Source organism: Colletes latitarsis, chromosome 7 (genome assembly GCF_051014445.1).
Source record: "Colletes latitarsis isolate SP2378_abdomen chromosome 7, iyColLati1, whole genome shotgun sequence".
Classification (NCBI taxonomy): Eukaryota; Metazoa; Arthropoda; class Insecta; order Hymenoptera; family Colletidae; genus Colletes; species Colletes latitarsis.
The window spans coordinates 3,711,474-3,730,157 of NC_135140.1; the positions used below are offsets into that span (position 1 = coordinate 3,711,474).

The following is an 18,684-nucleotide window of genomic DNA, read 5'->3' on the forward strand; positions in this document are numbered from 1 at the left end:
ACCAGTGACCGACATTGCGTCATACGCTGCTTGCCGTAAATAAACTCTAATACTTTCAAACTTTCGAGTAAGATCGATGTCGTTGAAAATACTGAGTAAAATAATGAGTTCCTAATTAAGGAAAGGTGAACCTCTATTAATCAAATAATTCAGTTATCCGAACTGCACAGTCCCCCGGATCAGACGTATCAGAACGATATAAATAACAGCCGTTAACGTTAATTCAAGTCCCAGCGACTTGCAAAACGCAAAATCGCCGCAAGGACGTCCGCAAAATGGCGAAAGAACGGTGCTCCGTTTGGATCCAGCGAGAATGATTCAGTAACTGCTTGCACCTTCGCAACTTGACCCGATTTCCAGTGGTGCGAGCGTCGCAGTTCGCCAGGTTTGGAGGCCATTAAAGCCAACATTGGCACACTGTGCGACGCGCGACATCTCGAAGCGAACTTGAACCCGTTTAAGACGGATGTCGTTGAACCCGACCGCGTCGAGCAGCGAGCAGCGATTTAGCAGCGCGAGTCGGATTACCCCACAGCACTTTCTCCAATTTTCCATCATCCGGCGGGATCAGCTCGCGGAGAGCTAGAATTCCGTAAAGGACACCAGAGCCGCGTGCCAGTGTAGGCCGGCGTCCTCACGGAGACGCGTGTGTGCGCCTGACTAACCGCTCGCGCGCGGGTCAATGCCTCTGCTGTCCTCCTCGGAGTAAGTATCTGCCTAGTCCGCGGATACCCTCCTCGCTACTACGTTATGCCCGCGCTCAAGATCGCGGATCTGACGAGTACGCGTTCCCAACTTGCGTTCCGTATGCATCGGCTGACGTTTCCGCGAGGCGGCCCTCTTTGACACGCGAAGAATCGCCCCGTGACCGGTCGCTCGGACGCAGCAACGTTCCTCGAGATTAATGGTGATGAGGGCAGGCGGATTCAGCGCGATTCGTTGCATATCAGACGCGGTTTCTGACGGTGTCTTTGCAAAACTGATTCGTAATTTACTTTCGGCCTTCCGTAAATCGAGCTGTGTTCGATCATTTTCTCATACGTTGGGAAAATCATCGATCCTCGGGGAAACTCCAGAGAATTGCAACGTTGTCGTGAACGAAGGATGGGACAACACCTGAGAAATTATAGTTTCAGTCATTTTTCGAATTGGAATGTTTCTTTGAAAATTAACGTGCAAAACTTTCTTCGATGTCATATTCCGCCATTCGTGGTACCGCAACGTTGGTAACTTAGAAAAAAAGTAGGCAACTGCCCACCCCTCGAAACCCAATTTTAAATAATTCTAGGATATATCTTTACGAAGAAATAAAATATTTTCTAAAACGTATGCATGATGCAGAATAACATATTTATTCATTGTTTACGACCTAACCCCAGCTATGATTGCAAGTAGAATAATTCAGTTGATATTGAGAATCCATTTAAGGGTTAAAATAGTATTTAGCCAGCTATGGTAGTTCACGATCGGTTTCAACGTCCAAAAATGTGTTGTTCCAGTTTCTTTTGGATAAATTTATTTTCTGGCCCCCGTGTAATATAATGGAAGTATTTAAGGCCGTCTCGCCGGACGATAGGATCGGGCACGCGCAGCCTGTTATTTAGATAATATCGCCCTGACAAAAGTTCTTTCTCGATGCATCCGAGGGCTTCACGGTCCGATGCGACGTAAATGCAACGATTTCGCTTGGCAAAAGACGCGCACCGCGAGGACACAAAACGCGGACGGGTTCGTTTCGTGAGTGAATCACGGTAATAATAGGAGTCACGATCGCCACGGTCACGAACCAGGCGTATCATCTTGTATCGACTGATCGAAAGGGGGCTGCTACTCCTCGATCAGAAATATCCTGGTAATGTTCCAGGCGCATCATGACCTTACGGCTTGCCTCGAATATCGTACCGATTCAGGTAATTCCGCTTGTAAGTACAGCTATCAGCGATAATGACTCGAAAGCATTATAATCCGATCGCTAGAAATTGGTTTTCAATCCTGGACTTTCACAAGGCAATCGCTCTCGACATGTGTCGCGTTTCAGAGATTATTGGGTGGTTTCTCACTTACTTAATCGGCCAAGCAAGATTTTACAACAACGGGGATTATTGGTCGTTGAGAATTTTCTTAACGAAAAAGGAACAGCGACACAGGATTGTATTCGAATAAGGAAAAAATAAAAATTTTAGGTGAGACGGTTGTAACACTATAAATATCTCGAAATATAAATATAAATATTAACGTAAGTTTCAGGTATTCAGGTATTTCAGGTGACATTGTTCTACTTTAAAATTGTAATTAAATGTTCTTTTAGCAAATATAATTCTTCTTTCTTGTAAATATTTTGTTCGATGTTTCATAGAGAAATACCGACCGTTGCATAGTATTTATGTGCGTATCGTTAAAGAAAATTTATAATCAAAAAAATGCAACAAAAAGATTCGTTTCGAAATATTCCTCGATTACGATACTTTCCTTCCTAATGGGTCGGAAAGTGAAAAAGGGAAGTTGTAATTGGAAACCTGATGCAACAGTTGGACGTACATAAAGAATATTTTGTAAAGCAACGACCATAGTTAGAGGCCACGTTGCCTGTTCTCTTTCCAAGGAATTCCAAGTTTTCCACCGCGCGTCTATTAATTACAATGTTACACAGCCATTACTCGTTCTGGCCGAACATTTCTGGTTGCTCGTTTGCGTTTTACATTCATTTGCATCCCATCCCCCTTTCGAACGGGCATGAATATTCCATCGTAACATTGTACAATATAGTGTGCCGCGTCTAATCAGCGCGCGTATCCCATAACGAGGTGTGAAAGTCATTAATTAATGGAATTGTTATTGTAAACTCTTTAGGCTAATTGGCGCTGTTTAAGCGGGGCCGCATGATCAGACGCCGGATTGAGCAAACTCGTTGCAAGCGAGATAAGGATTTCGCTTGTTATTCGCGATGTTTCTCATCAGGGATGTGACAAGGCAGACAAAAATTTACGCTTTGATAATTCCAATCACAAGAAACAATTTATTAGTCGTACTTCTTGCAAGTAATTTATATTTAAAAAAGTGCATTTTTTAACAATTAGTATACATATATATTCACAGCATTAAATTAATCAAATTGAATATAAATTGCTAAAAAATAGTATCTACGACTTCTATAAATTTAGTGTCAACATTGAAAAGAAGTATACGAAATGACCAGTAAATTGGAACATGTTCGATCACCCGAACAAGTACCTTGTTTCAGTTCGTTTATCATTGATAATCTAAAAGCTCGTGTATAGACACGATAGCGTTTTATTTTCAAATGTTTTGCAGACACGGGCTCTGCACGTTGCAATTAATTGCATCGACAGCGACCGTGGACCGTGCAATCCGACACAATCTAGTGGAACCGAAATTTAGGCCGTCGTGTTGCGCGATACCAATACGATCGAAACGAAACCCTGGAGCCACGACGAGCTCGTCTCCGTTGCGGCGGAACGAAACAAGTGAGCGAGGTACCGTTCGAAAATTCCAACGAGGAAATTCTTGACAGTCGTTCCACAACGTGGTTGAACACCTGACGCGCACAACTTCCCAATTAACTGCATCGTAGACGTGTTTTTTTCTTTTTTTAATCGGTTGATATTCATGGTCAAGTGCAGGGCTTACGAGCGAGGGGTGCATCGTATATGATCTCAAGGGTTAAGAAAGGAACGAAGCTGAAAAGGTCAATGTTAAAAATTATTGAAATTTGGACCTTGGCCGAAAGCGCAATATGCAATTGATTTTTCCTTAATTTGCAAATTCTCACGATCTAACGTACAGATCTATCATAAAATGTGGAGAATAAAATTACGATTTTCAACATTGTCCTCGAGTTTTCAGGAAATGTTTGCACATACAAAGATGCAATTCATATTCTGTATTATACTTCATAGCACAAAGCTGTAGTACATAAAAAGAGAACGACTAACTTCGTATGTGATTTATTATTGCCAAGTCAGTCTATTCGTTCTTTCCGCATTCATTCATGTTTGTCATCCTCGCTCTCACCCAGCGATCTAACGAGGTCACTGGACCTTGAATGTTACCAGCTGTCCAATACATGTGATCGTTAATGGTTTTCAACGTTTCATTCCACGGTCCCTCTTTTGGTAGTCCAACGGAACTCATGGTACCTTTCTATGCAATGTTTTCTTAACCATTTAGTTAAATCAATGTTATTCAATGTATTACTTAATGTATAATAAATCTCTGACAAGAGTAGAGGGTTTCTTTCTATTGCATTTTTGTACCATTCACAAAATGCAACTCGTTTTTGGTAATTAATATTTTACAACATTGTAATAAAGCATTTCCAAACAAACTTTATATTTTCTTCTTAGTTTCTTTCGTATTTTCACTTGTAGATTATGCTCCTAAAGCATTTGTACTTCGACAGTATTTATTAATATGAACGACTAACAATACGAAATTAAGTTTTGTGATGTGACTTCTAAAAATAAAAAAATTTTCTTCTTTCCACAAACACCTATATGAATACCTATAATTTAAATTTTATTTATATATACAGGGTGTTCCACCATCCCTGGGAAAATACTGTAATGGGAGATTCTAGATGTCAAAATAGGACAAAAATCAAGAATATCAATTTGTTAATGGAGGCTTGGTTAAAAAGTTATTAACGTTTAAAGTTCCGATCTTACTGAATTTTTTTTTCTCGAAACTGGTTAGGATTTCGGGATTATATTTATTCACCAAAAATGATTGTAATTCATCCCTGCAACCAAAAATAATTTTTTCAGAATGATTTGAAAATTTTTAATTTCGTCGAAAAATTACTCCGCTTACTGAATTTTTTTTCTCGAAACTGGTTAAGATTTCGAGGGTATGTCTATCCACCAAAAATGATTGTAATTGACCCCCGCAACTGAAAATAATTTTTCTAGAACGATTTAAAATTTTTGGTTTTCGTTGAAAAATTTAGGCACCCACCCCCTGTCGATTTCTCTTAAAAATTCGTTTTTCATTTTTAGTAATTTTGTTTGACGCCCTACGGAAAAGTTGTCTAATACATTTCTGTAGGTACCCATGAGCTCTACTTCAGAAAAAAGTTTCACTGAAATATATTCACAATTGTAGGAGTTATGGCTATTTGAAAATTGGACCATTTTTATGGGGTTTTTCTCATTTTGCGGGATCAAGGACCAACTTTTCGAATACTTTTGCAATTTGTACATATTCTCCACCAAAATACGCGTAGTTTGCTTTTTTAAACATTAAAATCGTCCAATCCGTTCGGAAGTTATGACGTTTTGAAGATACGCATGAAATTTTGGAGAGTCATTTCTGGTCAGAAATTACATTATCGGTAAGGAATTTTTTTCTCAAAAGCGGGTAGGATTTCGAGGAAATGTGTAATGACCAAAAATGATTGTAATCAGCCCCTGCAAGTGAAAATAATTTTTTTAGAACGATTTGAAATTTTTTTTTTGTCGAAAAATTTCACACCTCGAATTTTGTTCTACAAAGTGGGTAGGATTTCGGGGTTATGTCTATTCATAAAAAATGATTGTAATTGACCCCCGCAATCGAACATAATTTTTTCAGAATGATTTGGAATTTTTTAATTTAATTTTTTAATTACTTTTTAACGAAGCCTCAGTCAAGAAATTGATATTCTTGATTTTCGTCTTATTTTGGCCTCTAGAATCTCCCACTAAAATTTTCTCCAAGGGTGGTCGAACATCTTGTATTCTAAATTCAATTTTTGTTATCATAAATGAAACTGCACAGTGGAGTGCAAAGGGTTAAAGTAAAGGAAATTCTCTATATAAAAGAATGCAACGTCTTATCTTTTCGTTTCTGATTGTAACAGTTTGTTTCGCGAGACTCACGACGTTTTTCTTATTTCAGCGAATCGGAAATGGCGCCAAACGCGGAGGAGGAACTACTGGTGGTGAAACCCTGGGGACCACAACCGGAAAAGGTCAGTACACCTTCCGCGAATCAGGCAGCAACGAAGAAATCGCTGGTCGCTGATAGGGGGGAATCTTTAAAACGCGAGAAAAAAAGGCAAATCGTGTAACTCAGGCGGCAGTAAGGTAACCGTCTCGTCGTACGCATTCAAGCGCAGGCAGGATGTTTTCGATTAGCATATCTTTCAACATTCAGTCAATATATAGAGTATAGGTAGGCGTGCGGAGGTTGGTCGTTTTATTCTAGCGACGCCGTGAGAACAGCGCCGCTGTCCCGAGGTTCGATAAACGGGCCAGAAATGTGTGAATGGAAGATGATTATGGGTAGTTAAGATCGCGAAATCGACTTGTTTTCTATCATAATCCTGGCCAGTTCTCAATCTATGACTCGTAATTGCCGCGAAAATCGTTGCATTATACATACACCTCTGCGTGTACTATTTTTTGTCACGATCGTCGTTCGCAGGCCAGTTCCAGTTCTAAAAGGGAACTGAAAATTACGGAAGCTCTCGATCAAATTATTAAACGAATTTCTATGTATAAACTCGATCCTCGCGCGTCGATAATCAAACGTTCCGGTGTCGTGACTAGAAATATTGTATAAATAATGTACATTGACCTTTTTTCCTGCACTGGGAGTTAAGGATCTGCCTTAGAATTCGAGTGCAAGGATAGATGAAACGATCTATCGGATAAATTTTAATAATATATCGCGCATATCGCGTGCCACGGAACGAGTCAATTAATAAACCGCGATTTCGCGAAGTATGCGCAACGTCGAGCCTCTGATTATTTGCTCTGGCGTTTGAATCGTCGAAACAATCGGTTACTTTGCATTTAACCGAGGTACGGTTTTAATGCCCGTACATGCATTAACATGCACCGGTTGGATGCATGGAATTCTGCAGTTCGTAATCGCTTCGCCGGTATTTGTATGCGTCGTGAAACTGCGAGGGAGGCGATTTATCACGGATAATATGATTAATATCAAGCAGAGATCACGGTGCATCGCGTTAACCCTGAAAGCCGTGCATTTACGCCATCGCTGAATCGTCGTTTTTAGATTCGAGTCTGCAGCGGGTGTAAAAAATATTCGAACTGAAATCAATGTCAACGAAAACATCGCAGAACTTCGTTCGTTGCAGAAAATTCCAACAAAAAAATGTTATATTTTTTAGAAAAATATTAACAAAAATTTCATGCTTCTATTTTAAGGATTGTGTTAATTTTTGCACATAAACGTACCAAAAATCAGTTTATTTATTATTCTAGTATTTAGTGGGATTCGAAATGGGGAACGAAACAAACTCGCATCGCACGGTGGAAATTCGATTAAGCTTAGACTTGAATTTTTCGATCTGGAGGCATTACTCATTAATTATAATTATCGTCAAACGAAAAACGCGATGACAAACCACCAAACAGAGTGAAGAAAGTGTATTCGCGGATCTAGGTTGCGCGTAAGTTTGTTTTGTTTCATCGTTGCGGGACCTAATTACCTGTATAATTGCAACGATTATGATTAAACCCTTCGCCCTAACGATTTCCTGCCCCGGAGATCCCGTTTCGCGTTCGCCTGGAATCGGAAAAATGAAACGAAACATGATTGATCTATACACACCTCTACTCTATCACGCTCGCCATTGGACGATTTACGTATGTACGTGTCCGCGATATGGTGCACACATCCCGGAAAGGAACTCTAATTACTTTATCGCCGTTCAAAAAACGCGCCGTTACAAGCTAGACCCGTATACATCAAACGATGATGGCCCATCAGCGTCGATACCAGCAACGAACGAGCCAGTGATTGATTGTGACTGTCAACGACCTTGGCCATCTTGCTAGATCCCATTCTAAAGATCGTGGCACCCAAGTCTACATATGGGATGGAGAAGAACAATTGAGTAATTCGGGGAAAGGTTGCTAAAACCCTGCTTCGACATATTTAAATTTCAAACTTTTCTGTGTTTCTACACTGTGTTTAACCGGTTTCTTATTTTAAACAAAAGTAATGCTATCTCATGTTACATTGTTTAGATGTCCGATTTTGCATCGATTTAGAATAAGCGAAAAATTCGTAGGTTCATTAAGGTCCATAATATTTATAACGATATATGTTATCTTACGTGAAATGCGTGCACCAAGATGGAGTGACCACGAAATAGAAACTCGGTTTCTCGTTAGATCCGACCGATTTACCGCGTCAAGTAAACCGCAATTGACCGAGTGACTTTATTTCGAATATTCGCGGTATCCTTGATTGACCGCTTAGAAAGCTACACGACCCTCGACGTAAATTGATCGGACATATAGATTTTCCAGTTCGTTCAAGAAAAACGTGCAGGCTATTTCTCATCAAGCTTAATATTAAAAAATAATTGCTTCAAATTACCGGTCTTCCTTTTTCTCTTTTAAGGGGCAACGTACTTCTAATTTAAACATAGAAGACAGCGTAAATAATGATAGTTGATACATTCGTCAGATAGAGAATGAAAAATGCTTTAAAATGAGTGTTCATTCAAGTCGATCGCGTAATTAGCTCCAGAGAAAACAATTATTTATGAACAAAATGCTGGCTAGTAATTGCGCAAACATCCTGTATACGAACTTAAATTCATTTTCAATTAAATACACAATTTAGAATCCAGTTTTATCGCACACTGATCGTATAATCGATAGGAATTGCTGAAACTTCTTTAGGTATATATTGTCAAAGTAAATGTTAAAATAAACATAGAAGACAACATAAATAATAATAGTTGATATGGTCATCGGATAAGGGATGAAATGCCCTTTAAAACGTGCGTTCGAACGAGCCGATAGCTTCATTAGTTTCGGAGATATAGCGATTTTAGTTTCGCGTCGATGCGGTGGCTAGTTTCGGAGATATGGTTTGTTTACGTTTCGGTTTGCGCTCGCGCGAGTTCATTGCACTCGCGCGCGCGAAGATAGTGAACAGTGCGTAGTAGATTCTTGGAAATACTACGCCAAACTGGGTCACGGCAGTCACGCACGCGGGGTAGGTCAGCACCACGCACGTAAGACAAAGAGGTCCGACTCCGCTAGACGAAGACAGAGAGAGTCGAAATTTTAAAAATTACCTTTTACATAAATTGCGATATCTCGAAAACGGAAAGTCCGATCGTCAAAAGCCAAAAGCCATTTTAAAGAGGAAGCTTTGCCGCTTCTAATAATAGCTCGATAAATAATAAAACACTAATAGTTTCGGAACTGCACGCGTCTAAAGTTTTAGTATTTTTAATACGCGTGAATAGGCTATTATACGCGTAACGGACAGTGTGAGAATCGAATTAAAAAAATTACCTTTTACATAAATTGCGATATCTCGAAAACAGAAAGTCCGATCCTCAAAAACCAAAAGCCATTTTAAAGAGGAAGCTTTGCCGCTTCTAATAATAGCTCGATAAATAATAAAACACTAATAGTTTCGGAACTGCACGCGTCTAAAGTTTTAGTATTTTTAATACGCGTGAATAGGCTATTATACGCGTAACGGACAGTGAGAGAATCGAATTAAAAAAATTACCTTTTACATAAATTGCGATATCTCGAAAACGGAAAGTCCGATCCTCAAAAACCAAAAGCCATTTTAAAGAGAAAGCTTTGCCGCTTCTAACAATAGCTCGATAAATAATAAAACACTAATAGTTTCGGAACTGCACGCGTGTAAAGTTTAACTATTTTTATTACGCGTTCTTAGACTGTTCTACGACAGTGAAGACTGAAGATTTCATTCGTTTTTATTATATTACTTACATCGGAAGCTAACCAGAATTTGATATCAAATTTTGTTTAATTTTTTACAACAAAATATAAATCATTCAACCAGTTAGATGATCTATTGTGGTAAACGAGATAGACTACATATTTTTCTCAGAAAACAAACAATAAGAACAGATCAGTCAATATTGAAAAATGCATCCTACGTATACTATAAGAAATGTCGTGAAGATAAATAGCGCTAAAATTACATTGTATGTTAGAAATTCTAAACGAAATTTAAAAAACGGTCATTTGACCACTCGTGGTAGGTTTAGTGTTAATCTAGAAGAGTCCCAAGAAATATTCGGGGGTCCTACCCCTATAAATTATTGAAATTGAACGTAATCAAAATGAACGGTCGAAATATTCCAAGATATTATCTCCATCGTCTTTTCAGGAACGATTAAGACCGCCTACGTACAACGCTGAGGACTACGCGATTGCGTTGAGACGATGGGGAAGGCGTCCATTAGGAAGCGTTCAAGAACTGCAGGGTACCCTGCCGTCCACAACCAGTTCGAGTTCCGGTTACGCTTCCGGAAGCGGCGAGATGACCTTGAGACAATTCACGTCGGTCAGCGAGCTTCTGAACAAGCTTAGGGCGGATCTGAGGCTGGCATTTCCAAGGTTTGTGAACCCCTAACCTGTCTTGAAATTAACTGAGAACAGGATCAAGATCATTCGTCGACACAAGCATGTTAAACTTTTCTAAACTACTCTTGGGATCTTTAGATATAAATGATAAAAGATATTGATCTTAACTGTTTTACTCGTATCAAGCATCGTTTTACAGAATATTTTCAACCAATAGTCTTGGCCATCTTCAGTATAAACACCCTCTATAAATGAAATTATTTATAGAGAGTATCAAGGGAAGCGTATACAAGGTGTTCCTCTTAAATCGAAATCTAAATTATTTCTGTTATTATGGACGATTTACAGTAATGAAAATGATTGACATAGGTGTACGATTTAATCAAAACACTTTCTACGTTAAACATGATATACAAATAAGAGACAAGTGTATAAATATAGTTTGCATGCAGTCATACATATTAAATACACAATAAAATACGCAACTGCGTGCTTGATTAAGCTAGATTTGTCATTATTATGCAATTGGATTTGTAGAATGTTCTCATTGCGCAATAAATTCGATTAAAAATTGTTTTGAAAGCCATTTTCGAACAAAATGAAAGGAAAATATTCGCTTTCGAAGGAAACTTTTCAACGATGCAGCCGATACCCGGAAGAACTTGATTATCCGTGAACAATAATTAGAATAAACTGAATTCGCGCTCTCTCGCTGGAACTAACAACAAGAACGACTCGAAAGGCTTCGATATTAATCGAACAGGAAGAAGAGCTCGAACGGACAGGGATTTACAGTTACTTTTTACGCATTTTTTTTGACGGTCGAACATCGAGATACGTGAATCTCGTACAGCTCGTAAAAATTCTTGTTCGATACAACAGATTAGCTGGTAGTCGTTAAACCTTCTCGCGTTAAATGAGAAAGCGTGGAAGATACATTAACGGGCATCGGTCCATTTTTATTTTGCGCTTAATCGTGTCTAAATAGACGAGATATGTATATTATACCTGGCCACATTCTTAACGGGCGATCAAAGATTTTATCGTTGCTCCTCGTTTATTAATTTATTCGAAGTGTTTTTTCTTCCCCGCAAGAGCACTACTTCAGTTTTGAAAAATGTTTAAAGGAAATTAATACTATTATTAAATAATATTAAAACTTTTACGACGTTTCAACCACGAGATTTGTGATCCTCTTCAGGTATATATACTTACGTATATACGAGCAATTATCCTAGCCATTACCACCGAAGTGTATACAGGGTAAACGAAAATGAAAAACAAATTTTAAAGAAAAGAAAAAAATTTCAAATCGTTGTGAAAAAATTATTTTTAGTTGCAGGGGTCCATTGCAATCATTTTTGGTGAATACACATACCCCTGAAATCCTACCCACTTTCGAGAAATAAATTCGAGTAGGTGCCTAAATTTTTCGGTGAAAAAAAAATTTCAAATCCTCCTAGAAAAATTATTTTTAGTTGCAGGGCCCAGTAGCAATCATTTTTGATGAATAGACATATCCCTGAAATCCTACGTATTTTCGAGAAAAAAATTCAGTAGGTGTCTAAATTTTTCGTCGAAACAAAAAATTTCAAATCCTTCTAAAAAAATTATTTTCGTTTACGGGGGTTAATTACAATCATTTTTGGTGAGTAGACATATCCCCGAAATCCTATCCACTTTCGAGAAAAAAATTCTTTCTTTTCATACGTTCGAAATTTCATGCGTATGTTTAAAAAATCATAACTTCCGAACGGATTGGAGGATTTTAATGTTTCGAAATGCATACAACGCGTATTTTAATGAAGAATATATACAAATTTTAATAATGTTGAAAAAATTGTTCCTTAACACCATAAAGTTAACATATTTGATACTTCGATGAACAATACACATTCGTTGTTGACTAGTGTTAATTATCACCCCTAAGCGTTCGCGTGGGTTTATTGAATATCAGTCCCATTAATATTGGTGCTTCGTGCGATTGTCTGTAGTCGATCTCACGTCGTACAGTGGAAGACGAGTTCCGTTACACGTCGTAGATGATTAAGGACGACTCTAAATGTTTGAGAATTTTTTTCTAACTGTCTCGTCAGCGATTCTTCAGCGTACGTTACAAATTCTCCGCGATCTCGGCGCCATCCTCTCGAAGCGGCCATCTGGCCGACGCGATTGTCCCACATACGAGAATCGCTTATAATTCGAACGAGGCAACCGGATAACCTGTAAGTAGCGGCCTCGGATAAACGAATACCGATATTACGGATAACTGTACCCGGCCGGCACGGCGTGCTCAATGTGCAAATCGATCTGGATGAGGCGCATTCTTGATTTCCACGATCGAGCCGTGTATCATTTGTCGGGATCTTGGAGCGTTTAGATCGGCGTTTTTGCCGTGGACCTTTACAGTTCTGTCCCGACCGACGGGATCAATTTATTTTCGACGTCGATCCTAATAATTGCCTGTCTGGATCGATTAAATCAACGTTGACTCTTTTCTACCGTTCCAGAAGATCGTCTGCGATTGTTATTCGTTATTCACGCTGCACGTTTCTCGCGTGTAAACAGTCATTTGGATAAATGTTTATCCAATGGATAAGAATGTGTTCGATTCTGCAAGGAGACTTTGTTGTTCTTCGATCGATTTCGAAAAATGAAACACATAAAAAGATAGCGATCCGACTAACTAAGATAGAGGTTAAAAAAAGCTGAAATAATAGTTTGTAGAAATCGCAGTTAATCGTAGGAGATTGTGAAATATTTATAAAGAATGCTGCTTTCTCTCGACGAAATTCGCCGTTGATGCGGCAAAACTTTCGTTGAGAATGGTTTAGAGGATCAAGAGCGTTTAGGAATTCGCGCGAGCCTCCGTACTAAGTCGTTAATGAAAAGTGATGCGTTATTAAACCGTAATCTGTTCGGCGAACGAAAAACGAAAGAAAGAAACTACCGCGGCAGGACGAGTTATTATCAACTATTAAATCAACGTGTGATGTTTAATTACATACTCGGATATCGAGCTGATTAAACGAGAACATTATGAGTCCGAGGCAACTTATCAAAATGTCGCTCGTCGCAAAACGAACCGGTGAAAGGAAGTTTGCGGGAAGAACATGCAATTTATGTTCAATCGGTCTGCAATTCTGCCTCTACGTCTGCTCGAAATGACTCACGTGTCTCTTGGGCCCTTGTTATGCGAGTCAGGCTTCGTTTTCATTGATATTCCGTGTCGCGGGTGTATTTTGTCGGTCATCGTTCCTTTAAAAGGCCTTTCTTTCGATCTGTCGCGCTTTCAAAAGATTTCTGCGTTCATTCACGAAATCTGAGATCGTTGGTATGCACGAAACGAACCCTTAATGGAAGACGTTACAAACCGAGGCTCGTACAATCGGTGACAGCGAATCGTGAAGGATTTATTAGGCAATTCGTGCTAACTATTCTTCTCCTATTTCTAATGGAATGCTCACAATCGTTATTGCAGTAAATAAAATAACGAGACGCCTTAAGTTTTTTGTTCCAGTCAGTCTTAAGAGAAGACTTGTAAAATAAATACCGTTTTATTGAAAATGTCTCGGTTTCCGCTGAAAATCTACTCCAATTATCTAAAGGAACAAACAGTCTGCGAGACGTAACAAAAATTTTAATTAAACTGAACTTTGAACCGCCTAATTGCTTGGTCGGATATGGAAAAACACGTTCGAGGGGAAATTAACGCGATGCATTTTACATAAAACAGGCACGTTCTGTTTCTTTTTCCACGCGGAGAAATATTAACCGCTCGAAAGAAGCCTCGACCGGCCACCGAACCCCACGCGATACTCCGCGATGCTTCCGGTTCGCGTAACAGCGAATGCGTAACTGCTTCCTACTTAATGGAAACCAAGGAAGTCTGATTTTTTCTTTGCGCGATATCAGATCCCGTTCCTGCCTCTTACACGGGGCCGGGTAATGCATCGCGATCGGTTCCACGGACGCACTCGCGTTTCTGCTTGTCCTTGCGCCGGAAAACGCGAAACGCCATTATCCTACGCGCTGAATTCTTCGATTAACGCTATAATTACAGACAATTACCGTGTATTTATTTGTTTACCGATGAAATTAAAACGATAGACTCTCGAAGAAATGTACAATGGAATGCGAATCTTTAAAGTGTCATAATTCCTGAACGGATTGGAGGATTTTAATTTTTCAAAATGCAAACAACGCGTATTTTGGTGAAGAATATGTAGAAATTCTAACAATATTGAAAAAGTTGTTCCTTGACACCGTAAAGTGAGAAAAACCCCCTAAAACTGGTCCAATTTTCAAACAACCATATCTCCTACAATAGTGAATATATTTCAATGAAACTTTTTTTCTGAAGTAGAGCTCATGGATACCTACAAAAAAGTATTAGACTACTTTTCTGTAGAGCGTCAAACAAATTTATTAAAAATGAAAAGAAATTTTTAAGAAAAATTGATAGGGGTAGGTGCCTAAATTCGATGAAAAAGAAAAAATTTCAAGTCGTTCTGGAAAAATTATTTTTGGTTGCGGGAGTCAGTTACAATCATTTTTGGTCATTATACATACCCTTGAAATCGTACCTACTTTCGAGAAAAAAATTCGAGAAGGTGTGAAATTTTTCGACAAAATTAAAACATTTCAAGTCGTTCTAGAAAAATTATTTTCGGTTGCGGGAGTCAGTTACAATTATTTTTGGTCATTATACATACCCTTGAAATCGTACCTACTTTCTAGAAAAAAATTCAGTACGGGTAGAACTTTAAACATTAATAACTTTTTAACGAAGCCTCCATCAACAAATTAGTATTCTTGATTTTTGTCTTATTTTGGCTTCTAGAATCTCCCATTAAAATTTTTCCCAGGGGTGGCCGAATACCCTGTGTAATTGTATAAATTGCACAATAATTTATGTAAATACGTTTTGTACACAATTGGATATATTTTCGCCAGATATCGCCTTTTTAAAATCAGTTAATTCCGTATTGATCCATTTTTACATTTTCTTGGTCTTTAATGTATGTATACAAAGGGGAATCAACTTGTTAAATCAAGAATTATTTTTATTATATTTAAAATAAGATTCGTCAGAATTAATTCGTTCATCGAGAAACAAGTGCATTTAACTTTTCTTGAAAGAAATCTTCTGTTAGGCAGGATAAACTCTTCTAAATAATTTTTAGGTAGTGCATCCTGATATTGAGACACGAGTAACGATATTAATTTATCGTTATTATCGATCACTCCTTTGAAATTGTTCTAATTTTATACGTAATGGAAATCTCTTTCCGATCAAAGTACATTATCGTGCATGGAAATGGTATAAAAATGTAAATTATGCAATCCATGTAAGGTTGGAAGCATCGCGTGCGAGAGAAACGTCCAACGTCGTCGAGTCCTTTCGTTTTCTTCTGTTCATCGTCGTCCATCGTCTTGAATTTTAGGGTGTGCCCCACAATAAGGAACACTTGATATTCATGTCCCGTCCGCCGAAAGCATTCTTACGTGTACACCGTAGTCTGCATAATGCAGGGTGTAATATAATGCACCCATTGCCGGACGAGGCATCGCATGACGTCTCCAGAAAAGCGTGTTTTCAATAGCAGAGTCATCCTCCTTGAAACAAATTCTTTTTCCTCCTGCAACTGTCCTGCACGATACGTGCGACTCATCCATCGTTTATCGAATAATATATTATATAGTAGTTAATAAATAATAATACGTTAACCGAGGTCCACTTATTTTTGTCCTCTCGTAATTGGTTGATCTTTTGTTTCAATTCAAATTGAGTTCATATAAAGTGAAAATATTAATTTTCACTCCTAAATAACCACCAGTCTCTAAGGTTTCATCGATACTCATTTTCACCACTTACTCTTGTCCTCCCATAATTGTTTGATCTTATGTTTCAATTCAAGTTGGGTTCATACGAAGTGCAAATATTAATTTTCACTGTTAAATAACCACCGTACTCTAAGGTTTCATCGATACACATTTTTCCCACTTACGTTTCTCTCTGTTTATTTTTTATTTTCAAAACGCAGATCAACGTAGAATTATCCAAAGAACGATGCAAAACTACTTTACGATATTACAACGAGTCTCAATGAAAGTTTAAACGAAATATGAGAAAAGTTATTGGCGTGAGGGTTAAAGGCATCGTTCGAAACGCATTCTACAGGGTGGTCTCCGGTTATGTTTCGCTCCTTTCATACACTCGGCCGTCATTGTCGTCCCTGCACAAGCTTTCATTTTCTCCGATATCCAAACGGAGCGGCAGTCGCGTATTTTTAAGGTGCGCCAACAAAGGCGACCTACGGTGTTCACGCTGTTGAATCGTAATACCACGGTGTATTTCGCGCACGTATACACACGTGAGTATCACGAAACCTCACACGGTATGCATAATACGCCCGGGTAACATAATGTGCCTATTGTTAGAAGAGAACTCTCTCTCTCTCTCTCCCTCTCTGTTGTTTACCCTCGGGTAAATAGGCGACGAGCACATACAGACCGGGTACATAGAAAATGTTTTCATACTCATTTGCATGCATTCAACTTGCGTACGGCGCTTATACACGGTGTTTATAGTGTCGCCGGTCTAGACGCGAATCTCTCTGAATAGTATTTTCTTATTTTCGTTTTCCTTTTTGGAAATCCGTGGGTGCGTGCCGCGCATGATTTATGATTGTTTGTCCGTGCCACGAATAAAAAAAAAAAACTCGCGACGGAGGTCGGTACTCGAGACTCGGAATTTCTATGGCGGTAATTATGTCTATTGTCTTCCGGATAAAAGGAAACGTTCAATCAAGTTATTATTCGTAATATTGTACGGACGTGAATTTTAAAAAATAGCATATTTCGATCGCCTAATGAAGAATGGTTAAATTTAAATAAAATGAAAACTACGAAAGACAATTGGGTGATCGTTGTTTTATTTTTATGTGAAGTATAATATCGTTTAAGTGACCACCACGATTGTGTACAAATATTCTTCGATGTTGCTTTCATTCTCAGTCGTCGCAAGGAAGCTTAACGTGACACGATCTAAGATAGCTGTCGTCTATTACGAGTGACTTTCGTTCCAAGGATGCAACTTGCAGCTTCGAATCAAACTCGTCCGTGGACCTGTCGGTCTTTCACGTTCGTAATATGTATTTACTGTCCTTGCACCTGTCTACTTTAAGTCCGTCACAGATCTTCCCACCAGTTCGAAGCGGCTTAAGAGGGAAACTAGCGAGTTGTATATTTCTTTTCTTTAACGAACGATCGATAAATACGATATCTGGTAAAGTGATATCCCAAGGTAGTACGCTGGACGATCGGCAATCGAGCGTGAAATACTACAAATGTATACACGCCGCAAAACTGGATGAAAATTAATCATAAATACCACCAAGCGCGTCAAATAATGGAATTAAATCAAATAATGAATTTTCGTTCGTATTCTGGCTATCCCTAAAGTCGCTGAGACTATTATGCTTATTATTAGAAACTCAGGAGAGCGTTAATCCTCCAAATAATGTGATCAAAAATTATCGTTACAAAATATACTTTTGAATTTGGCGCAAACAGACATAAAACTACGATTTATCGATTGTTATTCTCGACTACGCTTCTCAACGCCACCTGTCCCCTAATATATTAACTATATATTATCCCGCGTACATTCAAATATCCACAGAGATAAAAATACGTAAAGTTCAATATTTGTTATTTCTTAACTAAATTACTAATGGAAAGAAGAAAACGTACCAAGTCGATATGCTAAAATAAAATAAAGTTGGATATTTGGAGCAATATATTAGATACGTTAGAATAAGCACAACTAAATTAGATTAAAGAAATATACTTTAAAAGGTTATACTTTATTATACATGTATAAAATTTAGTTTCTAACTCAAATGTGCTAAATATAGTAATTGTGTGGGACCATAAAATTTCTCGTCAATTAAACTTATCATTTACCGTTTATTAAAGATGATATAGAATGAGTTTATGGGATATTTGAAGCGTGTTAAAATATAGTAGTTGCATAGGACTGCAATATTACTCGTTAATTAAACCTACCACTTAATGTACGCATAAATTTGTATTGTGTAGCTGCTGTGTACTTATTTGCACATAATTGTAACTTCTATAAGTATTTTACAATTATTCAATATGAACATAAACGTCAGATTTGGCAAAATATCTATAATTTTTTGTATCATTTTTGTTTTATAATGTTTGCTTTTCACATCCCTTATATTTTATTGTTTACATACTTAATGTCATTCTAATATTTATTTCTTTATACTCTATTTGTCATGCTTAATCTTACTTATACCAAAATTAAATTATG

General features: G+C 38.1%; 1 protein-coding gene across 3 annotated transcripts in view; it reads left to right on the top strand.

The window, feature by feature from the left end:
• Mwh (multiple wing hairs) overlaps window positions 1-18,684 on the top strand; it is a 148,729-nt gene that overhangs the window by 121,995 nt on the left and 8,050 nt on the right. For all 3 annotated transcript variants that reach the window (XM_076768054.1, XM_076768051.1, XM_076768052.1), the window contains exons 2-3: window positions 5,896-5,968; window positions 10,141-10,370. In XM_076768054.1, the coding sequence (XP_076624169.1) occupies window positions 5,906-5,968; window positions 10,141-10,370 (293 nt within the window). In that variant the 5' untranslated portion in view covers window positions 5,896-5,905. The remainder of the gene's footprint in view (window positions 1-5,895; window positions 5,969-10,140; window positions 10,371-18,684) is intronic.